At 41.4% G+C, this 15932-nt stretch overlaps 1 protein-coding gene across 6 annotated transcripts in view; it reads right to left on the bottom strand.

Annotated features, from left to right (window-relative positions):
• DENND1A (DENN domain containing 1A) overlaps positions 1–8579 on the bottom strand; it is a 147651-nt gene extending 139072 nt beyond the window's left edge. For all 6 annotated transcript variants that reach the window (XM_030961780.1, XM_030961781.1, XM_030961775.1 and 3 more), the window contains exons 1-2: positions 8438–8579; positions 2645–2715 (exon numbers count right to left, since the gene is read on the bottom strand). In XM_030961780.1, the coding sequence (XP_030817640.1) occupies positions 2645–2715; positions 8438–8454 (88 nt within the window). In that variant the 5' untranslated portion in view covers positions 8455–8579. The remainder of the gene's footprint in view (positions 1–2644; positions 2716–8437) is intronic.
• Between the last annotated feature and the right edge of the window lie 7353 nt (positions 8580–15932).

Genomic DNA, 15932 nt, shown 5'->3' with positions numbered 1-15932 from the left:
GAACAGGTTCCCCATATTCACTCAGAGCATCTCTTGATGCAGCCTGCCACTGCCTCTTGCCCCCCTGCCACGCATCACGTGGGAGCCTGGACACCCCCTCCCGATGGGTATGTACCTCCCAGGGAATACCCACATATATATATACCCATATATATACCCCTATATATATCCATATATAATACCCATATATATACACCCATATATAATACCCATATATATATATCTATATATAATACCCATAGCAGGGAATGCTGCTGCTCGGCTTCCCTGGAGCCTCCTCCAGGCTGCACCAGCCCTGCACTCTTGTCTCCTCACACTGAAGTGCTTCAGCTCACTCACTACCTTTGTGGCCCTCCATTGAACTTGGGCTGGTTTGTTGGTGGCTTTTGTGGAATCCAGAACAGATTTTTCTCTTCTGCAGTTCACTGTGAACTTTGAAATACATTAAAGCTTAAAATTTCAGTTGATACTTCACAGTCACATGGAAACATCCTTGGCTACTTTCTCACTTTCCCAATTTGCTCTCCCACCCCACCATGGCTGGGGGAGCGGGTGGCTGCGTGGGGCTGAGCTGCCAGCTGGGGTTAATGCATGACAGCTACACTAATTCTTGAATAACAAAATGGAGGCAAGTTTAACCATCCCACAAGCCAGACAATCCCCCACACTAGGGCAGTTACAGCTTTGGAGTAATTCTTTCTCCTCAAGACCAAGTCAGAAGACGGGTACAGAATTAAGAGCATTTTAAGCATCAACAGCACAATTATACTAGACACAAACTTCAAAAACAGCTGCCTTAGTTAATTTTGGGACCAATTAAACAGGGAGAAATAGTTTCAATCCTGCCTGACAATTTGCTTCTTACACAACTTTCATGCATTTTACTTTTCTCAACAGTAGCTGCTCCTTGCCATATAACATACATTCCCCAACTGCAAAAAAAAGAAAAGTTAATCTGTATTCTTAGGGTTTTGGCATGGAACAGACAGCCAAAAAGTGACACAGACTACAGGGAGGTTTCTAGGTGTGTATTTCTGGAATGGTGATTTGCCTGGGATACAGTACACAGCTGACACTGAACAACACAACTTTCATTCAGAACAGAAGGACAAAATATTTGGGTATACACAAATCTAAGGCTTCTGAGAATAAAGAACACCCTCAAGTATAAAAAATCAGTTGGGAAAAATCTCCTTCAAAATATATGGCTAGTAAAAACAATTATTAAAATTCTTTTTTTACTCTCTGAAAAGAATTTCTGAAGATTTTGCACCTACAAGTGCATACAACAAACCTAAAAACACAACTAAGTGAAACTCCCACAGAATCAGTCGGTTTATAGAACAAAATGTATACTAAATTCTCCAATTAAAAACCTGTAAAGTAGTTTCCGTGCTTTTTAACCCACCTTCCCACAGCAGGGAATTAATCCCTCCAGGGGGATGCAAACAAACTTCAAAGAGAAGATTATACCCAGACACTAGTACTGTACAATGTAATGTTTATGGTCAAATTTGTTCAGATTTTCTGGCACTAGAATCCAGGTCAGATGTGCAGAAACAAAGACCAGTTATTAAAAGGGCTCCTGCAGTTACATCAAATAGTTGTGATGGCACAGAGCAGTAGGACAAGCCAAAACTGTATTCCAGCTACAACTCCTATGGAGGCTTTGGCAGGCAAGGAAGGAGTTGCAGCTATTTGACTTTCGCAGACTGTAACAAATACAGATATAAAAGGAGGTAAGTGGCTTTCCAGTCAATAAAATAGAAAAATCTTTTCTATTGGTTCATTACACCATATCTACCACACACATGTGACTGTTTAATAAAAGACAAAATAAATACTACTTCAGTACATGCTGACTAATCATAATTATCTAATTTTTACGAACTTCCTTTTTGTGCCATTCTAGAGACTGAACCCTTATAACAGTACCTTGAACTAAATTTTGGCATTATGAATTTCAACCTTTGCTTTTCCTGCTTATTTGTTCAAGTTCCTCAGGTGAGATAAAAGTGCAATCAAAAATTCCCAAACATACTTACATGTTGGTTTCAGCAGTGATGGGACTTCTCTACCATAAACATAGGAATACTTATCAAAAATACTATTACAGAAAAATAGTTGTGTAATTATGACTTGATAACAATGGTAAGAACAGTTAACCAAATCATAAGCTGCATCCATGCCTAGTTTCCAGATAAAGTCATTTGATCAAAGCGAAAACTCTGGGAGCAAATAAAAATACCTCTGTAGACAAGTAAGAAAGAGGAAGTAAAAACAAATTCCAAACAAGATGTTTCAAGAGTATTTTTTGGGTTTAGAACTACCCTTTTTTACATGAGCAGCAAATACCAATCTTAAAAAGTACTTACTTTTTCAACCTAATCAAGAAAAGAGTTATTGCTATTTTAAAAGACAAAAAGAGACAAAACAGTCAAAGAAACCTGAAAATTATCCACAATCAGGTACAGAAAAATTTCTAATTTTTAGTCCTAACTGTAAAAGATTCCATAGAACCAGTAATTAAGATATTTTTAAAAGCTAGAACAGCATAATGTTAAATATATTTCATTATCTCACAATATATGGTTCTTAAGAATAGTTTTAGCCAATAAAGAGGTAGAAACAGTGCAAACAGTACCTTTCCCGATGCAACTGACTCCTGAGTGGGTCACTTCTGCATACACCTCAAAGGTAGTTTCTGGATTTTGTCTGAAACACAAGAAGGTATTTAGCACACTGAGAATTTGGTTTAAGTGCACTTGCAATGAGGCAGTCAGAAAGGGTTCTCGGCATGCACACAGTACAATAACAACTAGAGAATCTCCATTTCTTGGTTTACAGCCTTGAATGATTTCTCATCAGACCTTTGTAAGGTGCTAAATACAGGGATTTTTTTCAGGCAAAAAAAAGGATTGGGAACTTTTCACCAAACTGAAAAGTCACATTGTCCAACACTGAACAAACAGCACCCAAATTCACATTTTCATTACTGTGACCCTTGGGTTCAACTTCATGACATCTATTTGCCCAGGAAAAGCAGAAAAAAAAAAAGTAGATGCAGTCAAGAGGAGGCAAAATCACTTTCTGCACACACTACTGAAAAACTTAAGAGGCTGTATTTAAGATGAAGACAGTGCCCCTTTTTAATACCTGTCAAAATATTTCTACCTCTCTGCCAAAAAAAGGCCATGCTGGAGAATATTACAAATGCACGAGGTTTGGTCTCATGAGACTCCAATCTTAACTCCAGAAATTTGCCAGATGCATGGAAATAAGTGTGACAGTCAAAAACCATACCAAATTCAGCTAGAAGATGTAAATTATGCTTGAGGAAAGAGATTTACTTTGCTCAAGAGTTATAAATATATCAGTAGTAAAAGTAAAAAGTTAATGATATTACTACAAAACAAACAAACAATTTAGTGTATATTTCCAGTTCTTACTAATTTAACTCTCTAAGTGATGCTCTGGAATTACATCTCGTAATGAGTATGCAAAGGCAGCAGGTGATTATATCTGAAAGAATATTTTGACTTAATTCCTGACTAACAATTTTAGGTATTCCAGATATTTTTTTATGAGATTAAAAAGACTGTAATCCTGAAATAAGGATTCTGCAGGTCTGAACATGTGACACTTTATTCTTAGACTTTCTGGTTAAAATCAAGAATCAAAATTGCATAATTACTGTTCCAAATTTACAGCTGCTTGTAGAGTGATAATATTGTCTCCTATGTGTTAATGCAAACTAACATTAGAAAATTGCTGTGGTATAACTTACTTGTGAATTTTGTAACTTCCTTACAGCTAACGACAAAAATAATGGCAAAGCCCATAAATACATATACTAAAATTCCTAACTGAATGATAATTTAAAAATTAAACTCATCTTACCCAACGTTTCAAACCAAACATATAAGCATGTCGAGGAGTTCAGCTTAACTCTTCAGAGAATTTCTATTATTTTTAATCCTACTTTAACACCAAAAGGATTAAGGAAAACATTTCTAACCGTGCCACAGGCCCACTTAGCCTAACTCAAGTGGCTCTAAGCCAAACCCCACACCTATTTAAACTGACAGAAAAGCTACCACTGCTTTCAGTAGCACAGGATCACACTCCTCGGTTTTACAGAGCACCTCTCAGGAGCAACAATGGTTCACAACTCAATTAATGGTAATTTAATTTGCCACCAGTTCCCAACTGATTTGTCTTAAGTAGCTGTTTTATCAGAAAACTACACTCATAAGTTATGAGAAATCCAAAGTCAGCTGTTATTGTGCAGTATAAAAGCAAACTTGCACAATTCTCGCTGTGCTACTCAAGTTGCAGCCCATAACCTGCAAATACTGGGGTTTAGCTCCATTCCTACAGCCACGCTACGGGGTGAGGATGGAACGACACCCACAGAGCACCAGAAATGCATTTTTCCTTTCATACACATTGCTGGGCAGCCTTATCATACCCTCCTTGTTTGTGTCTTTATTTTTAGCACCCTGTTTCCTTAATTAAAAGTTTACAAACTTTATATTTTTACAGCTAATGGTTAAAACAACAAACACCTTTTTAGCATTATGTTAGAACCCAAGTTCAAATTCTTAAGTGAAAGCACTGGGTAGCACAGCTGGCAGGAGCACAGACTATATTCCAAACCTTTCAGACAAAAAGACATCACATTTTGTATTTTAATTTTCCATGACAAATGTCCATTTATTTCTATGAACAGTGAAATTAAAGTAGCCTTCCCAAGTGAGAAATTCAGTATTAAAGGCTGCATTCAACAACCAACACCTCAGTATGAGAATGAAGTCATTGTTGGATTGTGGACATTTTATAACTTTTCAGAGGCATTAAGGAAACAACTCACTATGAGACTTCATACAGTTTGCAAATACAGCATAAACAGGATCAGAAATGTGTATTCTGTAGTCCAGTGTCACCTGAGAATTGCACAGAAACCCCAGCCCCAGCAATCCTCCACAGCACAAGAGCCTTGAACACACACCAAGTTTTCCCTCCTCCCAAAAATCACTTACCAAGTGAACAATAAGATGCAATTTTAAAAAATACATAGGGCACAGGGGTACAAAGAGACATAGTACCCCACTTATTTGAGAAGTAGGTAATTTCAGAAGGAAATGCAATACTTCTCTGTAAACACTAACTTAGGAAGAAGTTGTATGAGAAAATAATACTTCTGTGATAAATGCTACTTGTATGAATTACTTCAAATCTCTGATCTAGAAATAACATCCATTTCAAAGCAATCCATATGAAATTCAATTTTACACTGAAATAAGATATTTCAAATAAGATATTTATGCACCTTTTATGATCAAAAAATGTAGTTTTTACCAAACTGTAAGAGATTTACTCAGAATAAAATTAAACCAAGCCCTTCTCCAAAGCTGGATGGCTGGAAGTACATACTTTACATATCTAGAGCCTATTTCAATTCTGTCAGGAGCATTTTTGGTACACATAGGAAAATGCAATAGCACTTATGACAGAAAGTATCATTCTGCTGAAGAACTGAGGCATAAGAGAAGAGTCTGACATTGCCTGATAATTAGTTGTCCTGTAACAAGATTTAGTTGCTCAGCTCTTGCAGAAAGTAAATTATTAGCAGAAACCTGTAATCACTAATTCAATTCAGAAACTATAACCGAAGCCTTGATTAATTTCCATATATTTAACTTTTTTGCCTGGTATTCCCTGGGTAGATAATATTTCATCTTAGTACATAACAAATGTTCTGTTAAATCTCTGAAAGCTTTCCCAGATGTACACTTGGCATCTATTGTGCCACCAGTGAAACACAGCCACCTCTGGAAAGGGACATGCCAACTGTTTTTACAGTGCAATGCCATTCTGCTGAACAGATTGATATTGACACATTATTTAAAATAAATAAATAAGAAATCCTTTCTGTCTTGTAACATGGAGTACAGAGGCTCGGGAGCAGTGACAGCAGCAGGTTAACAAGGCTCCTATGCTACCTCACCTGGCTGGCACAGAGTGCCTGGCACGTTCCCTGAGACGTGCCCCAACAGAGGATTAACCCAGCACAACACTCAATTTAGCTTTTTTTTTTGCCTGCAGCTACACAGAAGCCAAAAGCTTACAGGACTGCTGGCAATTCCTTGATTTCTTTCACTTCAGTCTGATGCAGCTACTGATACTTTTCTCTAAGCAATCTTTCACTCAAATGACTCATTATTATACACCCATCAGAAATCTAACTGACAGATACGCCCAGGCTCATGCAGAGTCTATCACAGTGCATGCACATTTAATATCCCTCATAGTTATCAATCTACTGCAGGAAGCAAGGGATCAGACTGCTGGATGTTTACTGGGGCTCCAGCACACACTGGTGACACCCCTAAAGCAGATGTGCCTCACTCACCCTACCCAGTTAACAAACAGTTCTCCCATTCACACTTCCAACCCGTCCCAATAAGGAAGTTACTTACCAACATTAAAGTCCTTGCTGGATTAAACATCCAGCTCAGAAAGGCAGACCAGAAAAGCCTCTTACTCAGACAGGCTCTCTCACTCTATATATTTTAAGACTGTTTTGAAATTTTGTCCTTACACTACTCAGGCACAGCGCTCTGTCCAAAGTGGAAAAAAAGCCGTTTATTAAGTGTTGCTCAAGGCAAAGTTGCTTAATCACTCAGTGGACAAAATGCTTTCTCACAAAGTCCAAGAAGAATGAAAAGCAATGTTTACCTGGGTTTATTACCTCTTTATTACCTCTGCTACTCTGGTGATTGGGAAAGACAAGTTCACATTGAAAGACTTAGCACAGAAAAAGTCCTTAATTCTGCTGGCTGCACCAAGTATTTCTAACAGCTACATCTCGCTGACACCAGTTCCTAGTTGGAGCATCTCACCTACCTGATGACATTCTCATTTAGCAAAGTCTACTCAAAGCCACTGAAGTCCAATCAGCAACCACAAACCCAAAGATGGCAAACACAGCCTGTGGATTCAGTGTGCACCACAAAACAAACTGCACTTAAAGTAAGCATCAACCCCCTAAAAGATTTAAGACAAGGTCATCATAACAAGTAATTTTGGATCATAATTTTGAAGTCATCCAAGCAAGGGTGACTGCTGCAGGGTCCGAAGGTGCGAGTCAGAGATACAGTCTGCTGTGCTGCCGAAATACGTACAGTTTTCAATTCTACCTGTATTTGACTGTAAGAGTTTAACCAGTTTCTCAGGCTTTCATTTCTCTGCAGCAACAGTTGAGAACACATACTCCAAAAAGGTGCAAAACTCATGCCCACAGTATGTTTAAGGAAGGAAGAAAGGTTCATTCCTTTCTGGAACCAACCAATTGCCACAGTGCTGTCATTACAAACACTCATTATCCGCTTACATTTTCCTAAAACACCTGGCTGAAGAGACATGTTTTCATCTATCCAGCCCATGGGCTTGGGAACATGAAGATGTGTCATCGCACAAATTACGTCCCCTCCAGTCTTGTATTCAAGTTAAACAAAACAACTGAAAAGTTAAAGCCCAATGTAATCCTGAAGAACACTGTGTTCAAGAAGGAAAAATAAGTGCTCAACCGCACTTGCTGAATAAAACAGGATCTGCCTGGGTCTCTCCACTCTGTAACCCTTCCACACACAGAGATGTCAGCACTCCCTGCTTGGCAATAACTTTATTACACCTCTACCTGTGTCCGAGGAACTGAATTTTCCTGGAATGGCACACGAACAAACTGAGACTTCTAAAGTGACTATACCAAACATACCAACAAGGCTTACCGATAAATCAACCACCAATTCTATGAAAATTTTAAAAAAAACCCAAGATTGAGGGCATGGATCTGCAGGCCCAGCACATCAATCACTTGCATCACTCATCTCCTTCCCCCAAACCCCTTTGCTAATGCACTTTGGCGATGTCCTAGCCAGACTGTAGTCGTTCCGTCAGCACACTCCGGGCAAAGAAATTTGCACTCTCTCGACCCCTCCACACCCCCCGAACAGGCATCGGCCGTGCTGGCAATGATGATGTTCCCAACCCAGCACCCCCACCCTCCCTCAGGCCTGCACCGATAACATTGCACTGCGCTCCCCGCCCGGCCCGGAGAACGGGAGGGGCAGCGGGCTCGGTGTGAGGCAGGGTCGGCTCTCGCCCTTCTCCTGGGGCAGGGCCGGAAGGTCCCGCCGGGGTCCTGCCCGGAGTTGAGGTCGGACGGCCCGTCCTGCCCGTCCCTCCGGCCGGCGGGGAAGGGAGCGCTCTCCCCTTCCTTCTCCCTCTCCTCGCCCAACCCGAGGCCCACGGACTCGGCCGGGGTCCCGCCCGCGCGGCCTCACACGGAGCGGAGGGAGGGCGGAGAAGTCAGTCCCCTTCTCGCTCTCCCGAGGGCCTGAAGCGGGGCTGGAGAGCTGCGGAGGGCACTCACTTGATCCTGGATCCCATGGTCTCCGGGGGTCCGCATAGACCCGGGGCGGAGCGAGACACGGGCGGGGGCCGCAGGGCCGCGCTCTGTCCGCCGCTCGCCCCTCACTCCATCCCGGCCCGCGCCGCGGCGCCCCGGCCGAGTCACGGCGCGGAGGTTGCCGGGAGCTGTAGTGCGGCGGGGCCCGGGGCTGGCGGTGTGTCCCTGTATGGGGCAACCGTCAGGGAAAGGACCGGGCTCTGGTCGTGGTGCTGAGCCACAGGAAAACCGGCAACGGGCAGGAACTGATGCACAGCAAGTTCCACCCGAAAACGAGGCAGAATTTCTTCCCTGCGCGAGAGCCCGAGCACTGGAACAGATTGTCCCGAGAGGATGTGGAGTCTCCCTCACGGGGAATATTCCAGAACCGTCAGGACACAATCTTGTACCATGTGTTCTCATCACTGTCTGGACAGGGAGGTTGGACCAGATGCCCCAAAAAGTCCCTTCCTACCCGACCTATCCTGTATCTCTGTGACTGCGGCCGGGAGCGCCGGGGCTCGGCAATGGCAATGCGGAGAGGCCCCGCTCCCCTCAGGGGGATTCAGGCGGGAACCCCGCGGCGGGACGGGCCCCGCTCCCCTCAGGAAGATTCAGGCAGGACCAGCCGCACTCCTTTCTGGCCTCCTCAGCTGCCCGTCGCGTTTAGCAGCTGAAGAGCAGCCTGGAGTGACACCGAACAGCAGGGCCAGGCCGGGACTGATGGGGGCAAACGGCGTCACGGCTTGATCCCAAGCCCTGAATATCCACTGATATCCAGGCCAGATGAGGAGCAGGACTGCCCTTCCACATCTTGGAAACCCCCGTGCAGAGGGGAGCCGTGCCCATGGGCACAGGCCGGAGTCTCAGGTATTCAGTGTCCAAGGATTGCAGAAGTCAAAGGAAAGAGGCAGAAGGAGGGGCTGGGAGAGGTGCCTGGCAGAGCTGTGACAGAACATTGTGCACTGTGGGCACGGAGACCAAAGCGGCTGAAAAGACAGTAAAACATGACTAGAGAGAATCTCAAGGCCAAGCAAGGTCATAAAGGGGTCTGGAGATTTCTCAGAAATTGAATGCAGTCTGCTGAAAACGTCTTACATTGACTCAAAAATCACAGATAGACAGCTTTTGAAACATGCTGTGTTGGAGTTGGCAAACAGGAACAAACAGGTACCCAAATATTTCATTAAACATGATTTATGAGAAGTTTTCATGAAGGTTTGGAGGATTTTAGTATAATGTAGCAATTTTTAACTTTATTTAGGGTTGAGGAGGATCTGCAGTGAGGAATGAAAGAAATGAAAATTTATCTTTAAAAGGCCTCCAAAGTGCAAATCATTGTGGACACCAAGTGCTTGGCTGAAGAACTTAGCTAGAAAGATGGGAGAGAGTATATCCCATCTGAGATCCTTTAATATCCCATTTGCTCCCCAGAGAGCCTGGGTAGGAAAAATCATACCACCCTCATTCAAGTAATAAATTTAAAACGTGCTAAACACTATGCAAAAAGTCCTGGAAGATTTATTCACAGTTACAGTAAGTCAAAGACATGTTTGGGGAGATGAGGAGGAGTGTTTCTGGTACTAATTTGAGTGCTTGAGATGAGGTGCTTCCACCACAGGTTCCACCCACAGCCTCTGCAACAGCAGCCATGTGTAAGCTCAGACCTCAGCGTTGAGCCCTGCCCTGTTCTGTGCTGTGGATGGACCTGTCCCCAGCCCTGAGTCGTTGTTTGATCTGTAGTGCTGTTCTCTGTCTCCCTCAGTCATTCCCAAATGTAACCAAAATTACTGTGCTCAGACAGGATATTCTAATCCTTTAAACAGTGCACTAAGTGTTGCACATATAACCATCACATGGTGGTGAGTTTAGAGAAATATTGTTAAAATCTGTTGCAAAAGCAAAAAAACTGTCAGTAACGAGTTAAAAAATAAGGAAGCTGGTAAACACAATGCTGATACAGTGTAAAATAACAATGTGGAAAACCCCCTGCATTTTAGGAGTGGCTAACAGAATTTCTTACATTTCATCACTGTAATATTTCATCACATCTTCCTTTTTTGGAACATGGATTGACATTAAAGAGGCAGAGCTACTCCCAAACTAATTAAAAAAAAATTAAATTTATCTTCCTACTAAAGCCTCTCTAAAAACTCTCTCTCCCAAAATTTTGCTCTAAACCAAAACAAATACAGCTTGTAAATCTGGTAATGCTAAGTCAGAGGAAACCAGAAAGGTGAGGACAGGATGAGCATGCAGAATTTCTTCTACTTAAAAGACAAAAGCAGACACTAATATGGAATTTGTACTGTGCTTTCTAACTGTGTTTTATGTATGTGAAGCAACCAAAGTCAGGTATATTCCAGAATTCACGATACAGAACATGTTTGTACTCCCCAAATGTTGATAATAAAGTGGAAGAATTCATTCAAAATCTCAATTGAATAACCACTGAATATTTAAATATTTGTTCAAATTGTGAAAACTATATTTTCTGTAGAAAAGAAAGCAGCGGGGGCGGGTGGGGGGGAAGTTAAACATAATGTAGATGTTCCTGTTCAAGTGCAGGAAATTTTTCTCTCTATCTGCCTAATAATAATTTATGTTCCGAGCTGTAGAACTTTTCTTCCCCTGCTTTACCTGGTGTATTCATGTAAATAAGCTGCTCATTAGATACCCCAAATCCCATTTTCTGCAATTGTCGATGCCCCCCCGTTTGCAGCTGGCCCAATGGTTGATGTAATTGTGTCCCAGTGACAGGCCAGCAGGGACAGCAAAGCCCCCGAGGAGAGCGAGGGGCTCCAGCAATGCCTGCTGGCCTGGCCACGGAGCCCTGGGTGTGAGTGGCTCAGAATAGATGAGCTGATTAACTGTGAATCACCCTCCCAGAAGAGATGAAGCATTAGTAGCAAACAAAAGGGAAGCAGAAGGGAAACTTCAGGCAGAAGAAAATAATCCAGGAATTAAAAGCTTGGTGAAAGCCTTAGGATGCTTCCAGATTGACCTGAGCATCTAAGTTCAGTGCCTTAGAAATAGAGGTCTGATACTCTAGGATGGATTTGGTGAATGTGGCTGAGCCTGTATTTTAATGTATACCACACTCACAGCAACAAATGTACGTGAGAACACAGTTACTGTTTCTGCTCCACCGGTGACAACCCTGCTGAAGCACAATGTAACCTGAATTTACTGGGGAGATTCTCCCTGCTACATTTCAGCCAATGAGAATGGCAAGAGAAAAAATGCTGACTTTAGAGATCAATAGTAAAGCTTCATCTAAAAGGTTATGCCTTGGAAGAGAATATCCTGCTATCCGACTAATATTGATTATAACGTTCATGTATGTTTTTCCTAATTTGTCAGTGGATGAATATTAGGATGAATATTAGAAACCAATGAAAAGCTTTTTAAAGATATTTTTTAGATGTGAAGCAGAAGTTATTTCATCAACCTTGATTTTGTAATTCTTGTTGTTATCAAACAATGAGCCTCATGAGTTATGGATCAGGTCATGGCAAACAGCCTCCAGAAGTGTTCACATATGTTACTTGAGAAAAAAGCCTGTTCTTAATGCTCCCAGACTGGGATTCATCAGGCATTGTTAGGATAGCTGGTTACCCTCAGAGACATTCACTTATGCCCTGAAACAAGAGAGATGTTTAAATCAGCCTATGTACCTGTTTGTAGGGATGGAAATAGGTTACAGTGACTAGTTTTCCATTACAAGTTAAGAAACAATAATCTGTAACTGCATGGAGTAAAACGTATCTTTAGAAAATACAGAAGAAAACATCAAAACCAAAAAAAGAGGGAAAATCCACACCAAAATTCAGTTACATGAACATAACCAAAGAGTTAAATCAAAAGCATTCTGTCTCCAGAACTGGATGCTAGGAGATGTTTAAGGAAGAGTGCAAGAATGGAGATGTTTAAGGAAGAGTGTAAGAATGTGGAAATATGGAGAAGTCTCTCACAGCCTCCAATAAATTAGTGTGTTTTCTCAGCCACAGATGCTGCTTCAAAGTAACAGCTTTTGTGGGATCAGGCACTGGGCTGCACTTGGATATCAAGCCAAGCCATTGACCACAGCTCTGTGTTGACTGTCACCAGTCATTGCCTGATTTTCCACGTGCCTCAGCAGTTTCCAAGAGGTCTGCTCCATGGTGTTGCCCAGCACAGAGGTGAGACTGATCATCCTGCCTTCCCATCAGGGGGAACATGGCTGGATTGCCCTGACTCCTGAAATCAATGGGTAGTGGCTCAGCAACATCATCCAGCAGTTCTCTCAGGACCTGTGGATGTATCTCAGTTCCATGAGCTTGTGCACCTTCAGGTTCTTTAGATGGTCTCAAACCTGATCTCCCACAGCTGGTGGTTCTTCATTCTTTCAGTCCCTGCCTTTGCCTCTGCAGTGTGGGCAGTGTGGACAGAAGATGTGCCAGTGAAGATCGAGGCAAAACCATCACTGAGTATCTCAGCCTTCTCCATGTCCTGAGTAACCAGGTCCCCCATCCCCTTCCTGAAAGCACCCACATTTTCCCTGTTCTTCCTATTATCATTGTACCTATAGATGCTTTTCTTGATGCCCCTGACATCCCTGGCCAGAACTGATTCTATCAGGGTTTAGCTTTCCTAACCTGATAGCTGGCTGTTAAGACAATTTCTCAGTATTCCTCTCAGTCTACCTGTCGTTGCTTCTACCCTCTGTAGGCTTCCTCTTAAAAGCTAAGCAAGCAGTAAAATACTTTCCCTTTCAAGTGTTTGAAGTACCATACACTGAATGACCTTTTCATTTTCCATTCACAAAGAAATAAGAAATAACTATTCTTATTTCTGATACCTGTGATTATACCAATAGCTATAACTCAGGCCTGTGAAATCCTTTAATGTAATGAGCCATGCTGGAGAGTCATTCCCTTAAAGAAAAGAGCTCAAGATGATTGACCTGAAATGGCCTCTTTATTTTTAATGAAAGGAGATCTAAATATGGCAAACATTTCCCTGTGCTACTGTCTCTCAACAGACATCTTCCTCATCAGAATCTCTTATGATTAACAGAATTGGTTATTTAATTTTAGGGGGAAACTAGCAAAAAGTCTATGAGAACTATCTGGGTTTTGTCTTTAACTGTGCAGTGATTTTTCCATCAGAAAAATGAGGGTTTTTCCCTTTACTGATTCCATTGTTTGCATAAGAGAGAAGTAGCCCATTTGGCATCAGGAAGTCAGTGCTTAGAAAAATATTATGGTAAAAGAGTGGACACCTTTCTTTGGTTGTTTCGCATTTGGTGTGTGCGGCAACCATTTTTACACTGTCTTCTGCCAGCATCTTCCCCATAATCACTTGTGTTCTCACCTGCTGGATCTGTTTGCCTGTATCATCTAACACAGCCCTTCTCTAATTTCAGAAATTCTTCCTGTTATAAACATATTAGGCTTTTACCTTTACCTTCACCTCAGAGCACTCTCTGGACAATAACAGGAGTTTTGCACCCAAAATATATCCAGTTCACCATAAACATACCTGTGTGTGTTACCAAAGATACCAGGAGGTGAAATAAAGAAAAAGCATAGGAAAGGTAAAGAAAACTGGTGAAACACTCAAATCTTTTGAAAAACATGAAATGCCCATCTTTCAAAGGAGCAGACAAAGTTCTTCAGCATTGGTCCCAAATTTTTTTTAAATGCACTTCTAACTAGATGGAATAGGCTTTACAGTGCTCATCCCCCTCTTCCTGCAGTCTAGCAGAGTTAGCAGAACTTCTGTGTTTCTGCTACCTGATACTGTCTCACACATATTTCATTCTCCAAATTTTCACCCAAGCAGCTTTAAATTAACACTAGGTAGGCAATAGCAGTATGTTGCTACTCAATGGTTTGCTTTACTCTGGGGCTTGTAAACCCATCCTTGCATGTTGCAAAAATCCTCTGGGTCTGGCTTCTTGGAACAGCTCTGCCTCCCCAGCACAAACACTGCCTGCCTGCTTCTTGCTCTGAAGCTGTTGAAGACACTATTTCATCTGCCAATAATAAAGAAGCAACTGACCTAAGTTACTCTTCTCTGTTCACCTTGCTGTGATGGCAGAGTGCTGACTGTACCGTTATTGCTCTATAAAGTGAAGTCAGATTTATGAGGCAAAATCTATGATGGTGTGATTCCAGCTAGACGAAAAAAAGCCCAGTATGAAAATAGTTATTCATATCTGTGATAGCCTTTGTCACAGAAAAGATAACCCTCCTGAGCTGAAAGGAATAAGATCACTGATGTAAATCAGACTGCTACATTCAAGTCCCTCTAAGTTACTAATGAGCCTGGAAGAACAAGGATTCTTAGGAGAAATCCAGAACAGCAAGACGTAAGTTGTAGGAGCAGAGGGAAGTACTTACTTCAGATAATACTAAACTCTTGTACAGTAGTGCCCAGCTTAAGCTGGTAGGAGCATGAAAGGGAGGGAAGGAAAAAGAAAGAGATAAAAGAAGAAGTAAGAAAGGAAGGTGTGAACAAATGAATGAATGAACAAAAGAACAAGGAATTTATAAAATGCAGTGTTTCGAACTTGGTGATGTTTATTATTTGAAACATGATGTTATATTTTGTTGCACTCATTCTAGAAATAAGAATAATAAAATCTTGGTATGAAGCATTGGTGCAGGCAGTGTTATTTTCTTTGTGTTTTCCCCATCTCACAGAGTTGATGGGATCCTAATTTCAGAGTTTTTAGTAGAAATTAAAAGAACTTTTTTATATAAAATTAAAGCATATTTTGAGCCAAGCTTCAAATGTAATCACTACAATCACCATAAATCAAAGGACCACTAGCAGTGTCAGCTTCACTGCTTTTCTAAGGCGGAATCGGTTATCCTTTCTGCCACAGGATGGGGGAACATGATAACTATTGATGGCTCACTACTTATTAAGTTGTCATCAGACAACATGTTGTCATAAGCTATTATTTTTAAATTGTTATTAAGAAAACATCAAGTGGCACTTCTGTAATGTAAGCTGGTTGTTTGAACAATGGAAAGGTATATGTTGATATATGTTCAAAATTGAACTGTATAATGTTAAAATCAAGATTTAGTTCATGTTGCTATGTAGAAAATGGGTAAAATATTTAAATTTCTACAATCTTCAAGAGCATAACAGTGATTGAATAGTAGGGGTCTGAGTCTTATGTAATTTATGCTCATTTTATATGAGTGTAATTCCATATGATTGCTGGGGCATGACATTCCAACTTACCTTTCTGGCAACAGCTAGTGCTAAGCAGGCAGTAACTGTTCTGAACTTAAATATATAAAATGGAGTTGATGGCCTACAAATTTCTTTTACTGATTTTCCTGCTTTGGTGTTCAGAAGACATCAGTAATGTTAGCTCTGGTTGATACTGGGGTAAGTAAGTTCCAGATCTGTCCATTCTTGTTTGTACTCCCATTTTGTCCAAGAAGTTCAAATAAGATGTGTCCGATGTCCTGTACCT

This window comes from Camarhynchus parvulus, chromosome 17 (genome assembly GCF_901933205.1).
Source record: "Camarhynchus parvulus chromosome 17, STF_HiC, whole genome shotgun sequence".
NCBI lineage: Eukaryota > Metazoa > Chordata > Aves > Passeriformes > Thraupidae > Camarhynchus > Camarhynchus parvulus.
This window is presented reverse-complemented; position numbering and strand designations above follow the sequence as displayed.